The sequence below is a fragment of the Capra hircus genome, chromosome 8 (assembly GCF_001704415.2).
Source record: "Capra hircus breed San Clemente chromosome 8, ASM170441v1, whole genome shotgun sequence".
Lineage (NCBI taxonomy): Eukaryota > Metazoa > Chordata > Mammalia > Artiodactyla > Bovidae > Capra > Capra hircus.
In genome coordinates, this window is record NC_030815.1 from 85,564,978 (window position 1) to 85,582,672 (window position 17,695).

Here is a 17,695-nt window from a genome sequence, read left to right on the forward strand (position 1 = left end):
ATAAGGAGTTCATGATCTGAGAGCTTTGATCTACCAATTTTTATTTTTCACTTCTTACTTGTTCTGTTTGTTTTTTGTTTTCCTTTTTTTTTCCCTGCCTTTCTCAGGGTTAATTGAATGTCTTTGGGAGTTCCATTTTTATTTATCTTTATGTAATACAATCACATATCTTTTTTTATAATACAGGTGTTTTAAGTATTTCTTATAAACACCTTGAGAACCACATGAGATAGTGTTATAATTTTTACTTTAACCATGCAAAAATAATTTAGAAAACTCACGCGAAAAAAAGCCTACTGTGTTTGTTCATGCTTTTTGCTTTGTTCTTTCTTTCTTCATCAGAATGTACAGTTATTTTATTTTATCTGTTTATTATTTCTATGTGGATAGCTTTCCCTAGCCATTCATTTAGGGGAGGCCCGCTTGAGAAAAATTCTCATAGTTTTTTTTCATTACTAAAGAATATTTTTGCTAGTTTTGGTTGCCAGTCTTTTCTTTTAGCACTTGAAATACATTGTGACACTTTTTTCTGGTGTTCATGGTTTATGATGAGAAATGTACTGTTACTCAAATTTCTTTTCTCTTATATGTAAGATGTCATTTTTTGGGTGCTGTTTTCAAGAATTTTTTCATTGTCACTAGTTTTCAGAAATTTGACTAAAATTATATTGGCATTTATATGTTTGGGCTCACCTGGAAGAATTTCACTCAGCTTCATTAATCTGTTGGTTTAAGCCTCTTGCCAAAGTTGGGACTTTTTTCAGCTATTTAAGTATTTATTTAAGTACCTGTTTGGTTCTCTTCTTTGGAACTCCACAGATTTGAATGTTGCATATTTTATTGTAGTCTCACAGACCCCTGAGACTCTGTTCTTTTCTTTCTAGTCTGTTTTCTCTTTGCTGTCTACATTGACTTGATTTCTGCTGTTCTATCTTTTTAGCTCTCTGATTTTGAGCTCATCCACTATGTTTTTTCTCTTGACTATTTGTTTTTCAGTTCTAACATCTCCACAGGATTCTTTATTTCTTCCCTCTCTCTGCTGAGACTTCCTGTTTCTTCATTTGTTTCAAGCATGTTGGTAATTACTCATTGAAGCATTTTCATTGTGACTGCTCTGAAGTCATTGACAGATAATCCTGACAGCTTTGTCATCTCACTACCTACATTAGTTTATTGTTTTTCCATTTTTTGGTGTTTTTTGGTTCTTGGTGTGACAACATCTTCATATTATGCTATTATAGTTTACGCTTTATTTAAATGTTCTAATTGTTTCTCTGACAGTCTTCCAACAGGGGCAGGGGCCACTGCTGCCTCATTACTGCCAGATGGAAATACAAGTCCAGGGTCTCCACTGGGCCTCCATTGACACTGACATGGGGTTATTTTCATTTCTGCTGGTTGTTGATGAGAATCCTACTTTTCTCTGAGCCTCCCCTGACATACCCTAAGCATAGAGAGGGGAGAGTGCCTCTCATGCAAGAGGGTTGGAAGTTGGGTCTCTCCACACGGTCTTCACAGTGGGAGCCACTCGTTACTATCCAGTAGGGATACATACAAGTCCTGGTTGTCTTCTGTGACAACTCCCTTGGGGGTGTTGGGGAGCCTTATTATGGCCTTGCAAGGGCTAGAGTCTAGGTTCCCCCTGAGCCTTTGCTGATGTGGAGGGGACAGGCCCAGGTTGTTCTTGATTGGTTGCAGTAGAGACATTATTGGGCTTCCCTGGTGGCTCAGAAGGTAAAGAATCCACCTGCAGTGTGGGTGACCTGGGTTCAATTCCTGATTTGGGAAGATCCCCTGGAGGAGGGTATGGCAACCTGCTCCAGTATTCTTGCCTGAAGAATCTCTATGGACAGAGGAGCTTGGCGGGCTGCAGTCCATGGGGTTGCAAAGAGTCGGACATGACTGACTAAGAACACTCACAGAGACATTATCATTTGCTGAGCTTCCCCCTTTCCTGTCCTTTTGGCTACAGAGAGCAGACTTTTGTCAGACCTTTTTTGTCTATGCCTGTTGGCATTTCCAGTTTGCCAGCTGCTGCCAAGTCTCTTCAGTCATGTCCGACTCTGCATGACCCCATAGACGGCAGCCCACCAGGCTCCCCTGTCCCTGGGATTCTCCAGGCAAGAACACTGGAGTGGGTTGCCATTTCCTTCTCCAATTCATGAAAGTGAAAAGTGAAAGTGACGTCGCTCAGTCATGTCCAACTCTCAGCGACCCCACGGACTGCAGCCCACCAGGCTCCTGAGGATTTTCCAGGCAAGAATCTGGAGTGGGGTGTCACTGCCTTTTCCATCAGTTCTAAATCAGGAAAATCCAGGAACTTGTTTCATGTCATTTCTTACATCCCTTGCTTGTCTGCTTTTTCTTATTTTTCAGTATTGTCTTATATTTGTTTTATACACAATTTCCAGGATTTTTGGTTTTACCCAGTGAAAAAAATAGGAAAAATTAATGATGTCTTACTCCCCAGAAGTAGAAGTCTTGTTTGAACTTTTAAATAATACACTTAATTTAAAAATGATATTCCACCCTCTCACCATAAATAACTCAATTTGGGAGATCGTACTGAAGTTTAATCTACATGACTCAGCATTCTTCCCTGGGTTATGTAGAGTCAGCAGTCCAGTATTCATTTTCATGGCAAAGTAATGGCAGAGTGGTGGCCAGTCAAATCAGAGATGTTATTGATGATAAGATGCATCAATGTTTCATTTAGTTTTCAGAATGAGAAAATTACTATGAATAAATTAATTTGCGATCCATACAGTAAGATACATGCTGAATTTTCAAAGGTCAAAATATGGCAAGAGTGTGCTTCTTGGAACAGAATCAGTATCGTAGTTAGGTGGAAAGACTTGGAGAGTGAAGTGCAAACAATGATGTATTAATGTTCAAATATATTTTACCTATTTACCCTGTTCAGTTTAACAAGTGGATGTTGGTCAACTTATAAAAGCAAACATTCCTTTTCTGAGAATGTTGGCAAGACCCTTTAAACCCCAATCTGGTGGGTCTGTCTTTCTTACAGAGATAAAGCTGCCTGCTTTGCTATTCAGAAGGGATTACAGGCATCACGTAGTGACATTAAGCTGTTTAACCATAATGATATGGACGACCTGGAGCGACTACTAAAAGAACAAGAGATTGAAGATCAAAAGGTATGATTCTTTTGAAGAAAATTATACAGTTCTTTAGTACTTTCTAACTAGCTAAATTATAAATGAAATGGTAATTTGTCATGAAAACTTGCCTGTGGATCACATTTGGGTATTAAATAAAGGTGTTCTTGCTTATTAAATGTACCTCAGGTTAGAAAGCCAAGTCTGATAGTAATTGCCTCATCATTGTCATCATTATATGTGGCAAATTTGGAAGAAGGGTATCTAGGCAGCTTTCTAAAAAGAGAAAAAGAAAAACAGCATGCACTTTGGAGATGGAGGACTATATATACTCAACTCTACAGAAATAACACCAGAATTCATTCAGTGTTAACAGGATATACCTAGTGAATTCAAAATAGACTTATTCATATCAGAATAAATCATGTATCAGCCTACTGGAGAAAACAGTGGCAGCGTATCTTCATTTATGAATTTATGAGACTCTTCTGACCCCAGCCTCATCCCAGAGCTCTGAGCGACTGCTTCCTATGGGAAGCAACTGCCTCAAGCATGGTTTCCTTCCCTCCTGCAGCCTGTTTACACTTCTCAGTTCAGTTCAGTTCAGTTCAGTTCAGTCACTCAGTCGTGTCCGACTCTTTGAGATCCCATGAATCGCAGCACGCCAGGCCTCCCTGTCCATCACCAACTCCTAGAGTTCACTCAGAGTTGTGTCCATCAAGTCAGTGATGCCATCCAGTCATCTCATCCTCGGTCGTCCCCTTCTCCTCCTGCCCCCAATCCCTCCCAGCCTCAAAGTATTCTCCAATAAGCACCTGCATAGGTCCTTGGGGCAGGGAGGGAATTGGTGGAGTGGAACTTGCTCCTTGTTGTTCTGATAAAGGGGGAAATAGAGGAAACGTGTTCAAAGCATCACCGTTAGAATTAGCATTTATTTGCCCCGACAGCAGGGATGGAAAAGGTAGTTCTGGTCTGTGGTTCTGCAGCAGAAACCACTGTATGTAGATGTACTAGTAACCTGGTCACCAGAACCTTGGTTTGAAACACCACTTTCAGGTGGACTTTTCCATTGCAACTCATCCATTGCTAGAGTAACTGATAAAGATGTTCATCACATTCTTAATTTTGTATTAATTCCCATTTTTCTAGATACTTGTTTTATTTCTTTTGGATTCAGTTGTCTTTGTTTAGGTGATAGCCTAGGAGCAGCACTATATGATCATACACATTCCTGTGATGAATATGCGTAGACTCTGCTCTTCTGCGGTAGATGTGCTATAAGCCGAGTTGTATAATTACACAATTGAGAAATCTATAGATGTTAGGGAACGCTGTAAAATTGAGACCATATCACCTGTGAATTCTTTCTACAAATTGTAAATTGATGCCCCTTATTATGATTCAGTAATAGAATGCTACCGTATTGAAGAACACTGCCATAGGAAGTATGACCAATGGACTGGTCTGCTGTAGAGTTATTTTGCCAGGTTAACATTGTACAAATTTGGAAGACAACATATTCAAGATTTGTGTGTATGTATTTTATAAGATTTACAATCTGTGGAACTTTTTTAAAGTGAATAACCAGGAATTATCTTAAAATTTATTTCCTTTTTATAGTTTTTACCTTTTTATTAATTAATTCATACCATATTTTCCTGCCAGGAGTAAGCGTTCTAAATTACTTTACATTTTGATTTTTAGAAATGTCTTTTAAAATTTTATTTTCATATTTTTAATTTTACATATTTTCTACTTAGATGCTTGTTTTTACTTTGAAATTGAGTTAAAATATTGCCGTCTAGTCTGGATTTGGATCAAACTTTTTTTGTCAAAAATTTCCCAACTATTGGGGTTTATACCTTTTTTCATTCCTTTTCTTCTAGAGTTCTTGTATCCCATATTAATCTTTCTTTAAGAAAAAAAAAAGACAGTAGATTAAAAACAGCAGTTCACAGAAATACAAACAACTGAGCAAATAAAACTTAGTCTGACCTCACTAACAATTACAGAAATGAAGGTAAAAGTTTTTGCCTGTCCAATTAGGGAAAACTTTTATGGTAGTAATCAGTGCCACACTGATGTATGTGATAATACAAAGGGTCCTCCTATAGCTCTGATAAGAGTTTCAGTTGTGACAGCCTTTCTAGAGGATAAATGGGCGCATATATTTTAGGATTCTTAAATACCCATATCCTCTGGAGTTCTGTCTTTAGAAGATAAGATAATCAGAAATGGTGTCAAAGATCAACCAATATTCACAATGTGAATTGGAAAAACCAAATGAGGGAAACAACTAAATCCAATACTGTGGGAATAATTAATTAATCTGTGGTAAAGCTATAAGGTGAAGTAGTAAATCTCCATTAAAATCATGGTTTAAATAATATTAAATAGTGTAAAAATGTTCACAAATAATATTTTTAAAACTCACATCCTAAATCTATTGCAGCAAAATCCTGATTTAAACAAAGTAAGTTAATCAGTGTGTGGTGTGATAAGCTCATTTGTTAAATTCTTTTTTGTACTTTTCCATTTCCCAAGAATATTATAGGAATAAAATATTCCTTCGTTGATTATTTTAAGATCATAAGAAAGTTACTTCATTCTTGAAAGGCAAGGAGAAGCAGGATGCCCCCATGTCCTCACCTGTGACCTCCCAGGAGACCCACAGCCTCCAGGTTTGAGTTAATGGCGGAGTGAAGATGACCAAGAAAACTCAATGATGTAAACTTTTGTGTACTTCAGTAGACACTTTTTTGAGCATTACAGCTGTGGGCTCCACAATATACCTTAAAAAACAGCTCTGCTATTTGAATTTCTAGTTGTTCATTAGAAGCTTGGAAGCAAGACACCTTGGAGTAGAAAGGTGATGGCAAACTCTGTCTGTGAAATTGTCTAAGTGCAGTATACCTGAAACATCACAGATTCAGCAGTGGGAGTGGTTTGTTAGTGGCTTGATGTCAGTGGGGTGTGGAAAGGCATGTGTTATTTGACTAAGTCCCTCCACTACACCGCCTTTGAACATCGCTGGATAAAGCCATAGTCAGTGTCCTGGCCCCTGTCATGACATAAAACATCCACTTCTCCCCCAGAAGGTTCCCTTGGGTCCCTTCCCAGTCATTCTGGGCTTGGAGGGTTGTGGTTTTGTTTTAGTATTCTCAGATTCTTAAGTTTATATTTGTGGGTGAGGCCTCCTCATTGGCTATGTGACCTGAAAACATACCTGAGAGAAGAAAGCACTGTTTTTCATCTCATCGTAACAAGATCTCAAACCTTAAACTTGAAATTAATTTAGTCTATTTATTTATTTATCTTGGTGAATACATCTTTTAGGGTGAAAGCGCTCGAAAGCACCTAACAGATTTCTGTATTTGGAGTTACTAAAGTTTAAAATGTCTGTTTTTTTCTTTTAAAGAATCCTCGCAAGGCTCGTGTAACTAGACGTTTCATTATAGTTGAAGGATTGTATATGAATACTGGAACTGTTTGCCCTCTTCCAGAATTGGTGAGCAACTATGTTTATTAATTATTTGAGAATTCAGGCTATTTGGCAGTTATACCTTTTGTTTATGACCACTTTTAATGTATAACATCTACACTGATTTGCTTAATAGGTATCATAAGCACATTCTGATCATATTAGGGAAGTAGATTTACATAAATGCCAGCCATGACATTTAAAGAGTAATAACGACTGAGTTTTTTAAAATCAGCTTTATTGAAGTGTAATGGATATGTAATAAAATACACTTATTTTAAGTGTGTGATTTGATGTGTTCTGACAGGTGTACACTACTGTATCACCAGCACCCCAGTCATGATATAGAACATTGCTGTCACTCCAGAGGATCCCTCGGGATTATTTCTTAAATGATTAATGATGTTGAGCCTCTTTTCTTGTGTTGGCTACTTGTTGATCTTTGGAGAAATGTCTGTAGAAGCTGTTTGCCCAGTTTTAAATTGGATTGTCTTTTTTGTTAAGTTCTTTATGTATTCTGGATACTAAACCCTTATCAGATAATGTGATTTGCAAATATTTTCTCTCATTCTGTAGATTGTCTTTCCATTTCTTTGATGGTGGCCTATAATGCACAAAGGTCTTTAATTTTGGCATAGTCCAATTTATCTAACTTTTTGTTCTTACTTGCCTTTGCATATTCTATGAGAGAGGGGTTCAACTTCATTCTTTTGGATGTGATTATCTGTTTGTCCCTCTACCATTATTTTCCCATTGAATGGTCTTGGCACCCCTGTCAAAATCATCTGACTATAAATATATGGGTTCCTTTCTGGACTCTCAGTTCTATTCCATTTGTCTATCTAGCCTTATGTGAGCACCATGCTTAATTGCTTAATTCTTTTAGCTTTGTGGTAAGCTTTGAAATCAAGACATGTGAGTTCTCCATTTTTGTTCTTTTTCAAGATTCTTTTGGTTATTTGGGGTACCTTGAGATTTCATTTAAATGTTAAAATCAGCTTTTCCATTTCTGTAAAAAATGCCATTGAGATTTTTTTGTAGGGGTTGTAATGAATATTTAGATTGCTCTGGGAAGTATTATGATCTTAATGATAGTAAGTCTTTTCATTGATGAACGAGAAATGTGTTTCCATTTATTTTTATTTTCTTCAATTTCTTTCATTACTGTTTGTGGTTTTTACTGTAGGGTCTTATCTCTCCTTGGTCAAATGTATCCCTAAGTATTTTTTTCTTTTTGATGCTGTTATTGATAGGATTATTTTCTTAATTTCCTTTTTGAATTGTTCATTGCTAGTTAAAGAAATACTGCTGACTCTTGTGTATTGGTCTTGTACAACTTTTGCTGAACTTATTAGCTGAAATAATATTTTTGTGGATCTTATTCTATATTTAAAATTATGTCATCTGTGGACAGAGATAGTTTTACTTCTTCCCTTCCAATCTAGTTGTCTTCCTTTTCTCGCCTTAATGCTCTAGCTAGAACTTCAGTACAGTGTTGACTCTAAGTGGCAGGAGTGTGTATCCTTGTCTCATTCCTAATCTTTAAGGGGACGCTTTCAGGCCATCACCATTGAGTAGATTTTAGCTGTGGGTTTTCTGTAAATGCCCTTAATCAAGTTGAGGAAATTCCTCCTTTTTCTAATTTGTTGAGTGCTTTTCTCATACGAGATTTGGGTTTTGTCAGATGCTTTTTCTGTATCAGTTAAGTTAATCATGTAGTTTTCCTTCAATCTATTAGTATGGCCTGTTACACTGATTATCCTGTAGTAAACCACCATTGCATTTGACCATTAAAGTCTGAATCTGTGAGTCCATCAATTGAATAAGGATTTACAATTAAGAGTTTCATACCTTATTTAAAAATTTTTCCCTGTTTATTGAGGAAATCTAGATACATCCTAAATGTTAATAAAAGAGATGATTTCTTATCCTCTCCTTCCTTTTGTGTCAAAGCTTGATAGGATAATGTGGGAGAAAGAGTGGGCCACAGGATACTAGAACCATATATTACAGAAATACAGTAATAAAGCAGTGTTCATGGGCAGATATACAGCCAATGGAAAAAATATAAAGTGTAGGAACAGTAAGTATTGAGTATGTAAAATTACAGGATACAAATTAGGGTTTGACAAAGGGATTCCTGTTTTGTTACACTTGTCTGTTTGTGTACCAGTACTGTAATATTATTAAATATTTTCTAAAACATAGTTTTTAGAAACTATTTCATTTGATAATATCTCATATTAATGGATAGGACACAGAGTCAGTGTTGAAAAAATGTAATTCTCCCCAAATTGGTTTGTTCATTGTTAATGAAAATTTATCTAAAAGCCCAGTGGGAATCTCCTTCCAATTTGTTATTGATTAGGGAGAAGGCAATGGCACTCCGCTACAGTACTCTTGCCTGGAAAATCCCATGGATGCAGGAGCCTGGTAGGCTGCAGTCCATGGGGTCGCTGAGGGTCGGACACGACTGAGCAACTTCACTTTCACTTTTCACTTTCATGCACTGGAGAAGGAAATGGCAACCCACTCCAGTGTTCTTGCCTGGAGAATCCCAGGGACGGGGGAGCCTGTTGGGCTGCCGTCTATGGGGTCACATAGAGTCGGACATGACTGAAGCGACTTAGCAGCAGCAGCAGCATGATTATGGTAAAAAAAGAAATTATCAGAGACTCATGATACGAGAGTCTTATATGTTTTTATGCATTAGTTCTATAGTCTCAGTGGGAAAAGTCTTAGTAATTAAAATTTGATAATTAAAAGTATGATTGTGGCACAAGGGACGATTACTTGAGTTGTGGAAGGATTTATGACCCAACTTCTCGTGTCACATACATAAAAATTTAGTGGTTGATAATCACTGTATTTTAATTCAGCTGTAAAACTGATCACATACATATTGTAAAGGGGTAAATCAACTAGACATCAGAAGGAGAAAAAAAGAAACTGTACACTTGTGCGTTTCCCAAGGTATACACCCCAAAATTTATGAGGTAAGTAGAAGAACGTGTAGATAAATATGCATCTAAACCTTTGATGGGAAAGGACTTTCCTACAAGCCAGAGAGCAAAGAGGAAGGAAAAAAAAGATTAAAAAACCATACTAATGAAAACTTTTTCTGCATTAAAAAAATGAATCTAAATTGAAACACAGTGCCTCTGAGGGAAGAATGTATACAACATTTCCCTAGGAATTTTTATGCATAATTAGACCAATATTTGACAGATATATTACATGTTTGTACTTATAAGGTCTAAACAGTTCCTTTTTAAAAAATTGGCATTGTGCTGTCTGTTTTGAGTTAAATTGAATCATTTTAGAGCATCCAAATTTTGTTATTTTCGTTATTTATGGCAATTCTGATCTATGAAGAGTGTGTGTGTGTTAGTCTCTGAGTCATTTGCAACCTCATGAACTGTAGCTCGCCAGGCTCCTCTGTCTGTGGAATACTCTAGGCAAGAATACTGGAGTGGGTTGCCATTGCCTTCTACAGGGAATCTTCCCAACCCAGGAATTGAACCCAGGAAAGCCTGTGGTATATTTACTTAGGTTCTGTTAACACGCTGCCAATACTGAATTAATCAAATACTAAACTTTTGCTCCTAGGACAAATACAGAGTTAGTTTTCTGCAAGCCTCTCATCACAACGTTTTCATCCATTACTCAATACATAACCTTGTTTTATATGTATTTGTGTTAAAAGACGCCTTATTTCATATATATTGTTGATTTATTCACATTGAACTCATGGCCAGCAGTACTATAACTCTGGCCTGAATGATGCTTTTGTAAGACACATTTTTTTCCATAAGGCACATGATAGCCTTCTTGCACTTAGGAACACTAGACAAGACTTCAGCACTGTGCTAGGGATCCAGTTTAAATAACAAAATCACCAACGAAAAGCACAAAATGTGAAAAATGTGGCAGTAAACAGGACGTGAAGAGGGCACTTATTCACAGTATGAACTGAAGCAGTAGCCTGTTAGTTCGGCTGAAGTGTGTTCCAGGTGACTCACAGTTTTCACCACTCTGCAAGTGTGCCTTAAGTATTAATTTGGGGTCACAAATTTTAGCAAATTGGCAGTTTCACAAATATGAATCCACCAATACTGAGGATCAACTGTACATTTTTTTTCCTTTCCATTTTAGGTTTAATTTTGTTCTTAACCATATGTTCTATGCACTGCTAATTATCAGTATTTTAAAATTGTGTTTATTTACCACATAGGTTAAGTTAAAATATAAATATAAAGCAAGAATCTTTCTGGAGGAAAGCCTTTCATTTGGAGTCCTGGGAGAGCATGGCCGAGGAGTCACGGAACATTTTGGAATCAATGTAAGCTCTCCTTTTTTGGAACATTCCCCCATATAGTAACCGTGCAGTTCCATCCTGCTGGGCAGGTTTCATGGACACAAGACAGTACTCCTCGTCAGTGTGCACGGGCAGCACTTCACTGAGTCCGTGGAGGATGGCTCGGCCACACCAGAGGCCCCATCTTCCCTCGAAATCTACGAACGCAGAGTGGCTAATCATAGAGTTGTGTTCTGTTTACAAGGTAGCATTTGATCCCAGCTTTCAGTATCTCTTCTCTAGAAACAGTTAAATTTACCTTCTTTTTTTTCCTTAAAATCAGTAAGAATTCCTCAAGTTGTCCTTAGAAAATATTTATTGTTGCAGTGAAAAGATGTTCTTTCTAATATTTAAAATTGTATATTCTGTGTAATACATATATATAGGGATGATTTTTATATGTACAATATCAGAAACACTTACCAACGTGGCATTCACAGAAAAACCCCACAAGGTCCCAGACAACTGGAGTATGTCCTTTTGCTGAAGGAAAATAAGCTTGTTAGCCCCACCCTTGGTGGTGTGAGCGCCTAGATCTTCAGGAAGGAGGAGCAGCGTGGGCCCATCTGCACAACCAGTCACCACTCACCCCTGTGTAGCCTGCCCTCACCCACCGCTGTGTACTCTGTCCTCGCTCACCGCTGCTGCAGTCTGTCTTCATTCACCGCTGCCATAGCCTGTCCTTGCCCTCCGCTGTGTGGTCAAGTTAAAAAAGCTTTTCTCCAAATCTTGTGTATAAAAATTTTCACAACTTGTGTTAAAAAGTTGAACTTACGAAACAAAATCACCTTCAATTATATTTGCATCCCTCTACCCATACAGAACTAGGGAAAAGTGAAGCAGAATGACTATCACAGAAAGTTGCCTGAAGCATGCTCCCCAGAGACAGACTGACATTTGGCAACTAAATGCCCTAAAGAATTTAAGAAAAATGGAAATGTAATTCAAGTAAAATTTACACCAGAGCAGCTTTAGGACATGAAGATTTTAAAGAAGATAAAAGCACCATCTAATTTCACTGTTCTGGTTTTCTGACTGCTTTTAGCAGTGGTCTCAGAGATACTATTTATAAGAGCTTGAGTAAAAGTACAGAATGTATGGACTTTATTTGGATCCTGATTCATACAAATATTCTTGAAAACAAGGTTTGTGAAACAGATATTTGAACCCTCAATGTCTGACATTAAGAAATTTTGATAATGTTTTTGAAAGGGTGCATATCTTTTAGAAATGCTCACTGAAATATTTATGGATGAAAACAAGTTAAGTCCGAAATTTGCTCCAAAGAAATGAAGAGGGCAGTAAGGGGCTGTTCATAGAACAGAATTGTCCATAAGTTGATAATTATTGAATCTGGTGGTAATTCTGTAATACTTTGATATATGTTTGGAATTTTTCATAAGGAGAGGATGAAGAAGAATAAGAGGGTGCAGGTTTCCTTGTTGGATCTGTGGAACACTTAAAATAACACCATATGTGATCTGACCAGTTACTATGGCCACCAGTGAGTAATTACTGAATGGCTGGTATACACAGGCTGGAACTTGGTGCTGGGGGATGGAGCAGAACGTGAGGACCCAAGGAGTGCTGAGCAGTTGAAAAGGTGGTGGGTATTCAGGAGCGCACTGGGCACATTAGGTTTATCCACTGCCCAAATTGGTTCATTTGTTCAAAGAACCGATTGCCTTCATGTTTGAATAAATTGATTTTGTTTTTGGAAAGGTGGAAAAGATGAATGTAGTACACATTCCAAAAATGCTCAAAAGATTCCTTTTTGTTTCTCTCAAGTACCTTCTATGGAGAAGGCCAGCTGAGGCCACTGTTTTAGCAAGGAATGATCTGATCTTGTGCCTCTGAATATGTTTAGTATCAAACAGCTTTAGATTTCATCTTTTATCCTCTGTGAATAAATTGTCAGTGCATGATGAAATGGTATATAAAATGAGACACTTTCAGAGGTAGGTTGTGAAGCAACAGTCCTTTTAACAATTGATTTTGTATGACTTAACCTTTATTTTCGTAGAGGTGGTTTGAATCCAGATGTTGACATCATCACTGCTGAAATTTTGTCTCTAAGCTTGACATTGACCTTTTTTATTTTTTCCCTTTTCTTTAAATTGAGAAGTAACTCCCACTGTCCCTCTTTTCTGGCAGATTGATGATATTGATCTCATCAGTGCCAACATGGAGAATTCACTTGCTTCTATTGGGGGTTTCTGCTGTGGCAGGTCTTTCGTAATTGACCATCAGGTGGGTTCTTTTTAAAAACAAAGAGCAAAAAATTTTTAAAAAAATAAAAATAAAAAAAATAAAATAAAAACCAAGAGCAAAACCTGAAACTTACTGCTCCATTTCAGTCACCCAAACATGTAAATGTTTTTGCAAATTTTCCTTCTTAGTTTATCATACAGTTTTTATTTAGAAATAGGTTTCTTAAAGAATCACTCAAAATATTTACATTTAGAAATTGTTTCCCTTTTTAAAAAAAGGTTTTGTTTTGTTACATGATAACATCTGTGCATGCCTGGGTTTTACCACCTTAGCAGTTGTACACAATATTTGGTAGGTGGTACGGAGATTTAGTGCCCTTAGTTTTTTTAGCCTCTCTGTCCCCCCAATCTCCCACCCCCAACCAAATGTATGCTTTGTGACTTGTTTGTTTCTGTTTCATTTGTTTCTGTTTCTTTTCAGCGGCTTTCTGGCCAGGGATACTGCTTTTCAGCTTCCTTACCACCCCTGTTAGCTGCTGCTGCAATTGAGGCTCTCAACATCATGGAAGAGAATCCAGGTATAACCTTTAATCCCGGGAAATCAAAGATACCACAGGTTATGTTAGCCATGCTCCTGGTTTGCTTTCTGAGAAACTGGCTGGAGGGAATTATTTCTTAGACAAAGCTCTTTCTCAGAATTAGATTATCTGGCAACCTATGGGAAGAATGGTGGTGAAGAAATTGTCTCTGCCTCAGGGCTTTGGTATAGAGTTTCTCTCATTTCTGAAGATGAAGCCAGAGCCACAGCAGAGCTGGCTCCTTTGGTGGGCACAAATGCCGGAAACAGGAGGGTTACCTCTGGGCCAGCCACCATTTAGTTTATTTATTTATTTATTTATTTATTGAGAAATTTGCTGAAGTATGCTAATATTTGGTACAAATAATTTTATAGCTATTGTCTGATTTTCCCCTTCAGCCTTTGAACCATGAGTTGGTACCAAAGTCAAACTGGTTTACCAGCCATTAAAGCTTGCTTAATGGGCAGGTGACTCAATTTAAAATGTGATTCTAGGTTGTGATAACACCTCCTCACCAAGGGCTAAAACACAAATGCAAGAGCAGGCCTAGGTTTTGTAAAGTTTAACTTTTCTAAATTTCTAAAGTTTCAGCATTGATTTTTTAAATTCAGAGAATCAGTAAAAGTGAACGTTTCTCTGTGCATATTCATATGCTTGCTTGTCAGGTAGCCCGCCACTCTCATCTCCTCAGATATTTCAGCTTGTGAAATTTCCTTAAAAGAAAGAAAAGTATCAAGAAAGAGATCATAAACATTACACCTTGTCTGTGTTTTCCTAAATTCTTTAGGGTCCAGAAATCAGATTTGTACCCTTTTATTCTTAGCTAGATAATTTATAGAATCTTGGTAAGAAAAAGAGCCATTGACCTGTTGTTGAAAACCTCCTGGATTTTGCTGAAAGTGGGGTGAGAAGGTGCCAGCTAGTATGTGCCAGAGATGAAAGTTGGGGGTCTTCAGAGGAGCTACTAGCTGTCTGTGTGTTATTAGTAGGCAGAAGGATTTGCAGCGTTTGAAACTGATGAACTGGGGGCCTCCTTGCTGGTCCAGTGGTTAAGACTCTGCACTGCCACTGCAGGGGCATGATTTCGACCCCTGGTTGGGGAATAAGATCCTGCATGCTACATGGCATGGCCAAAACTAAAATTAATTACTTAAAATAAATTGATGAACTGGGTCTTTAAAAACATTTTTAGATTAGCAATATCAAATTTTCTAAATGTACTATCAAATGTATTTGTTTCATTCAGGTATTTTTGCAGTATTGAAGGAAAAGTGCAAACGAATTCATAAAGCTTTACAAGGGTGAGTTTTATATCTTTTCAACCAACTCAAAGTTTATCTTCATCACATTCAAACAACTCATGAAAATTTTTGAATGTCACTTCTGTGGTTTTGAGTGAATTTAATGGGCTGGGTCAGTTTGACTAAATTGCAACCAAGAAACCAAAAACACGGTTCATTCAAATTTCTCTTTGTGTAAATCCAGAATATCCATTTTGCAATTGTTTAAAGAATCATAGCTTTGTTTTTCTAAAAATGATAACAAGCTTGTTAGTAAAATAATTACAGCAGTACAAAAGATAAAGATGAAAAATAACAAAAAAACAGAACATTTGACCACCAGAAATAGCTGATAAACATTGGAGAATCTCTGCACATCGTAGGGATCAGTTCAGTTCAGTTGCTCAGTCGTGTCTGACTCTTTGCGACCCCATGAATTACAGCACGCCAGGCCTCCCTGTCCATCACCAACTCCCTGAGTTCACTCAAACTCACGTCCATCGAGTCAGTGATGCCATCCAGCCATCTCATCCTCTGTCGTCCCCTTTTCCTCCTGCCCCCAGTCCCTCCCAGCATCAGAGTCTTTTCCAGTGAGTCAACTCTTCACATGAGGTGGCCAAACTACTAGAGTTTCAGCTTAAACATCATTTCCTTCCAAAGAACACCCAGGACTGATCTCCTTTAGAATGGACTGGTTGGATCTCCATGCAGTCCATGGGACTCTCAAGAGTTTTCCAACACCGCAGTTCAAAAACATCAATTTTTCGGCACTCAGCTTTCTTCACAGTCCAACTCTCACATCCATACATGACTGCTGGAAAAACCAAAGCCTTGACTAGACGGACCTTTGTTGGGAAAGTAATGTCTGTGCTTTTTAATATGCTATCTAGGTTGGTCATAACTTTTCTTCCAAGGAGTGAAAGTGAAGTCACTCAGTCGAGTCTGACTCTTTGCGACCCCGTGGACTGTAGCCCACCAGGCTCCTCTGTCCATGGGATTCTCCAGACAAGAATACTGGACTGGGTTGCCATTTCCTTCTCCAGGGGATCTTCCTGACCCAGGGATTGTACCCAGGTCTCCCACATAGCAGGCAGAGGCTTTAACCTCTGAGCCACCAGGGAAGCCCTTTTAAGGAGTAAGCGTCTTTTAATTTCATGGCTGCAGTCACCATCTGCAGTGATTTTGGAGCCCCCCAAAAATAAAGTCTGACACTGTTTCCACTGTTTCCCCATCTATTTCCCATGAAGTGATGGGACCAGATGCCATGATCTTCGTTTTCTGAATGTTGAGCTTTAAGCCAACTTTTTCACTCTCCTCTTTCACTTTCATCAAGAGGCTTTTTAGTTCCTCTTCACTTTCTGCCATAAGGGTGGTGTCATCTGCATATCTGAGGTTATTGCTATTTCTCCCAGCAATCTTGATTCCAGCTTGTGTTTCTTCCAGTCCAGCATTTCTCATGATGTACTCTGCATATAAGTTAAATAAGCAGGGTGACAATATACAGCCTTGACGTACTCCTTTTCCTATTTGGAACCAGTCTGTTGTTCCATGTCCAGTAAAACCAGCTTGAACATCAGGAAGTTCACGGTTCATGTATTGCTGAAGTCTGGCTTGGAGAATTTTGAGCATTACTTTACTAGCATGTGAGATGAGTGTAGTTGTGCGGTAGTTTGAACGTTCTTTGGCATTGCCTTTCTTTGGGATTGGAATGAAAACTGACTTTTTCCAGTCCTGTGGCCACTGCTGAGTTTTTCAAATGTGCTGGCATATTGAGTGTAGCACTTTCACAGCCTCATCTTTCAGGATTTGAAATAGCTCCACTGGAATTCCATCACCTCCACTAGCTTTGTTCATAGTGATGCTTTTTAAGGCCCACTTGACTTCACATTCTAGGATGTCTGGGTCTAGGTGTGTGATCACACCATCGTGATTATCTTGGTCTTGAAGATCTCTTTTGTACAGTTCTTCTGTGTATTCTTGCCACCTCTTCTTAATACCTTCTGCTTGTTAGGTCCATATCATTTCTGTCCTTTATCGAGCCCATTTTTGCATGAAACGTTCCCTTGGTATATCTAATTTTCTTGAAGAGATCTCTAGTCATTCTCATTCTGTTGTTTTCCTCTCTTTGTTTGCATTGATTGCTGAAGAAGGCTTTCTTTTCTCTTCTTGCTATTCTTTGGAACTCTGCATTCAGATGCTTCTTTCCTTTTCTCCTTTGCTTTTCGCTTCTCTTCTTTTCACAGCTATTTGTAAGTTCTCCCCAGACACAGTTTTGCTTTTTTGCATTTCTTTTCCATGGGGATGGTCTTGATCCCTGTCTCCTGTACAGTGTCATGAACCTCCATCCATAGTTCATCAGGCACTCTATCAGATCTAGTCCCTTAAATCGATTTCTCACTTCCACTGTATAATCATAAGGGATTTGATTTAGGTCATATCTGAATGGTCTAGTGGTTTTCCCTACTTTCTTCAATTTAAGTCTGAATTTGGAAATAAGGAGTTCATGATCTGAGCCACAGTCAGCTCTTGTCTTGTTTTTTTTCTGACTGTAAAGAGCTTCTCCATCTTTGGCTGCAAAGAATATAATCAATCTGATTTCGATGTTGACCATCTGGTGATGTCCACGTATAGGGTCTTCTCTTGTGTTGTTGGAAGAGGGTGTTTGCTATG

General features: G+C 38.1%; 1 protein-coding gene across 1 annotated transcript in view; it reads left to right on the forward strand.

The window, feature by feature from the left end:
• The window catches only part of SPTLC1 (serine palmitoyltransferase long chain base subunit 1), a 65,474-nt gene that overhangs the window by 35,994 nt on the left and 11,785 nt on the right, over nucleotides 1–17,695 (forward strand). Inside the window, exons 7-12 of the mRNA XM_005684181.3 lie at nucleotides 3,029–3,158; nucleotides 6,538–6,627; nucleotides 10,835–10,942; nucleotides 13,112–13,207; nucleotides 13,649–13,745; nucleotides 14,992–15,046. Coding sequence (XP_005684238.1) covers nucleotides 3,029–3,158; nucleotides 6,538–6,627; nucleotides 10,835–10,942; nucleotides 13,112–13,207; nucleotides 13,649–13,745; nucleotides 14,992–15,046 — 576 coding nt within the window. The remainder of the gene's footprint in view (nucleotides 1–3,028; nucleotides 3,159–6,537; nucleotides 6,628–10,834; nucleotides 10,943–13,111; nucleotides 13,208–13,648; nucleotides 13,746–14,991; nucleotides 15,047–17,695) is intronic.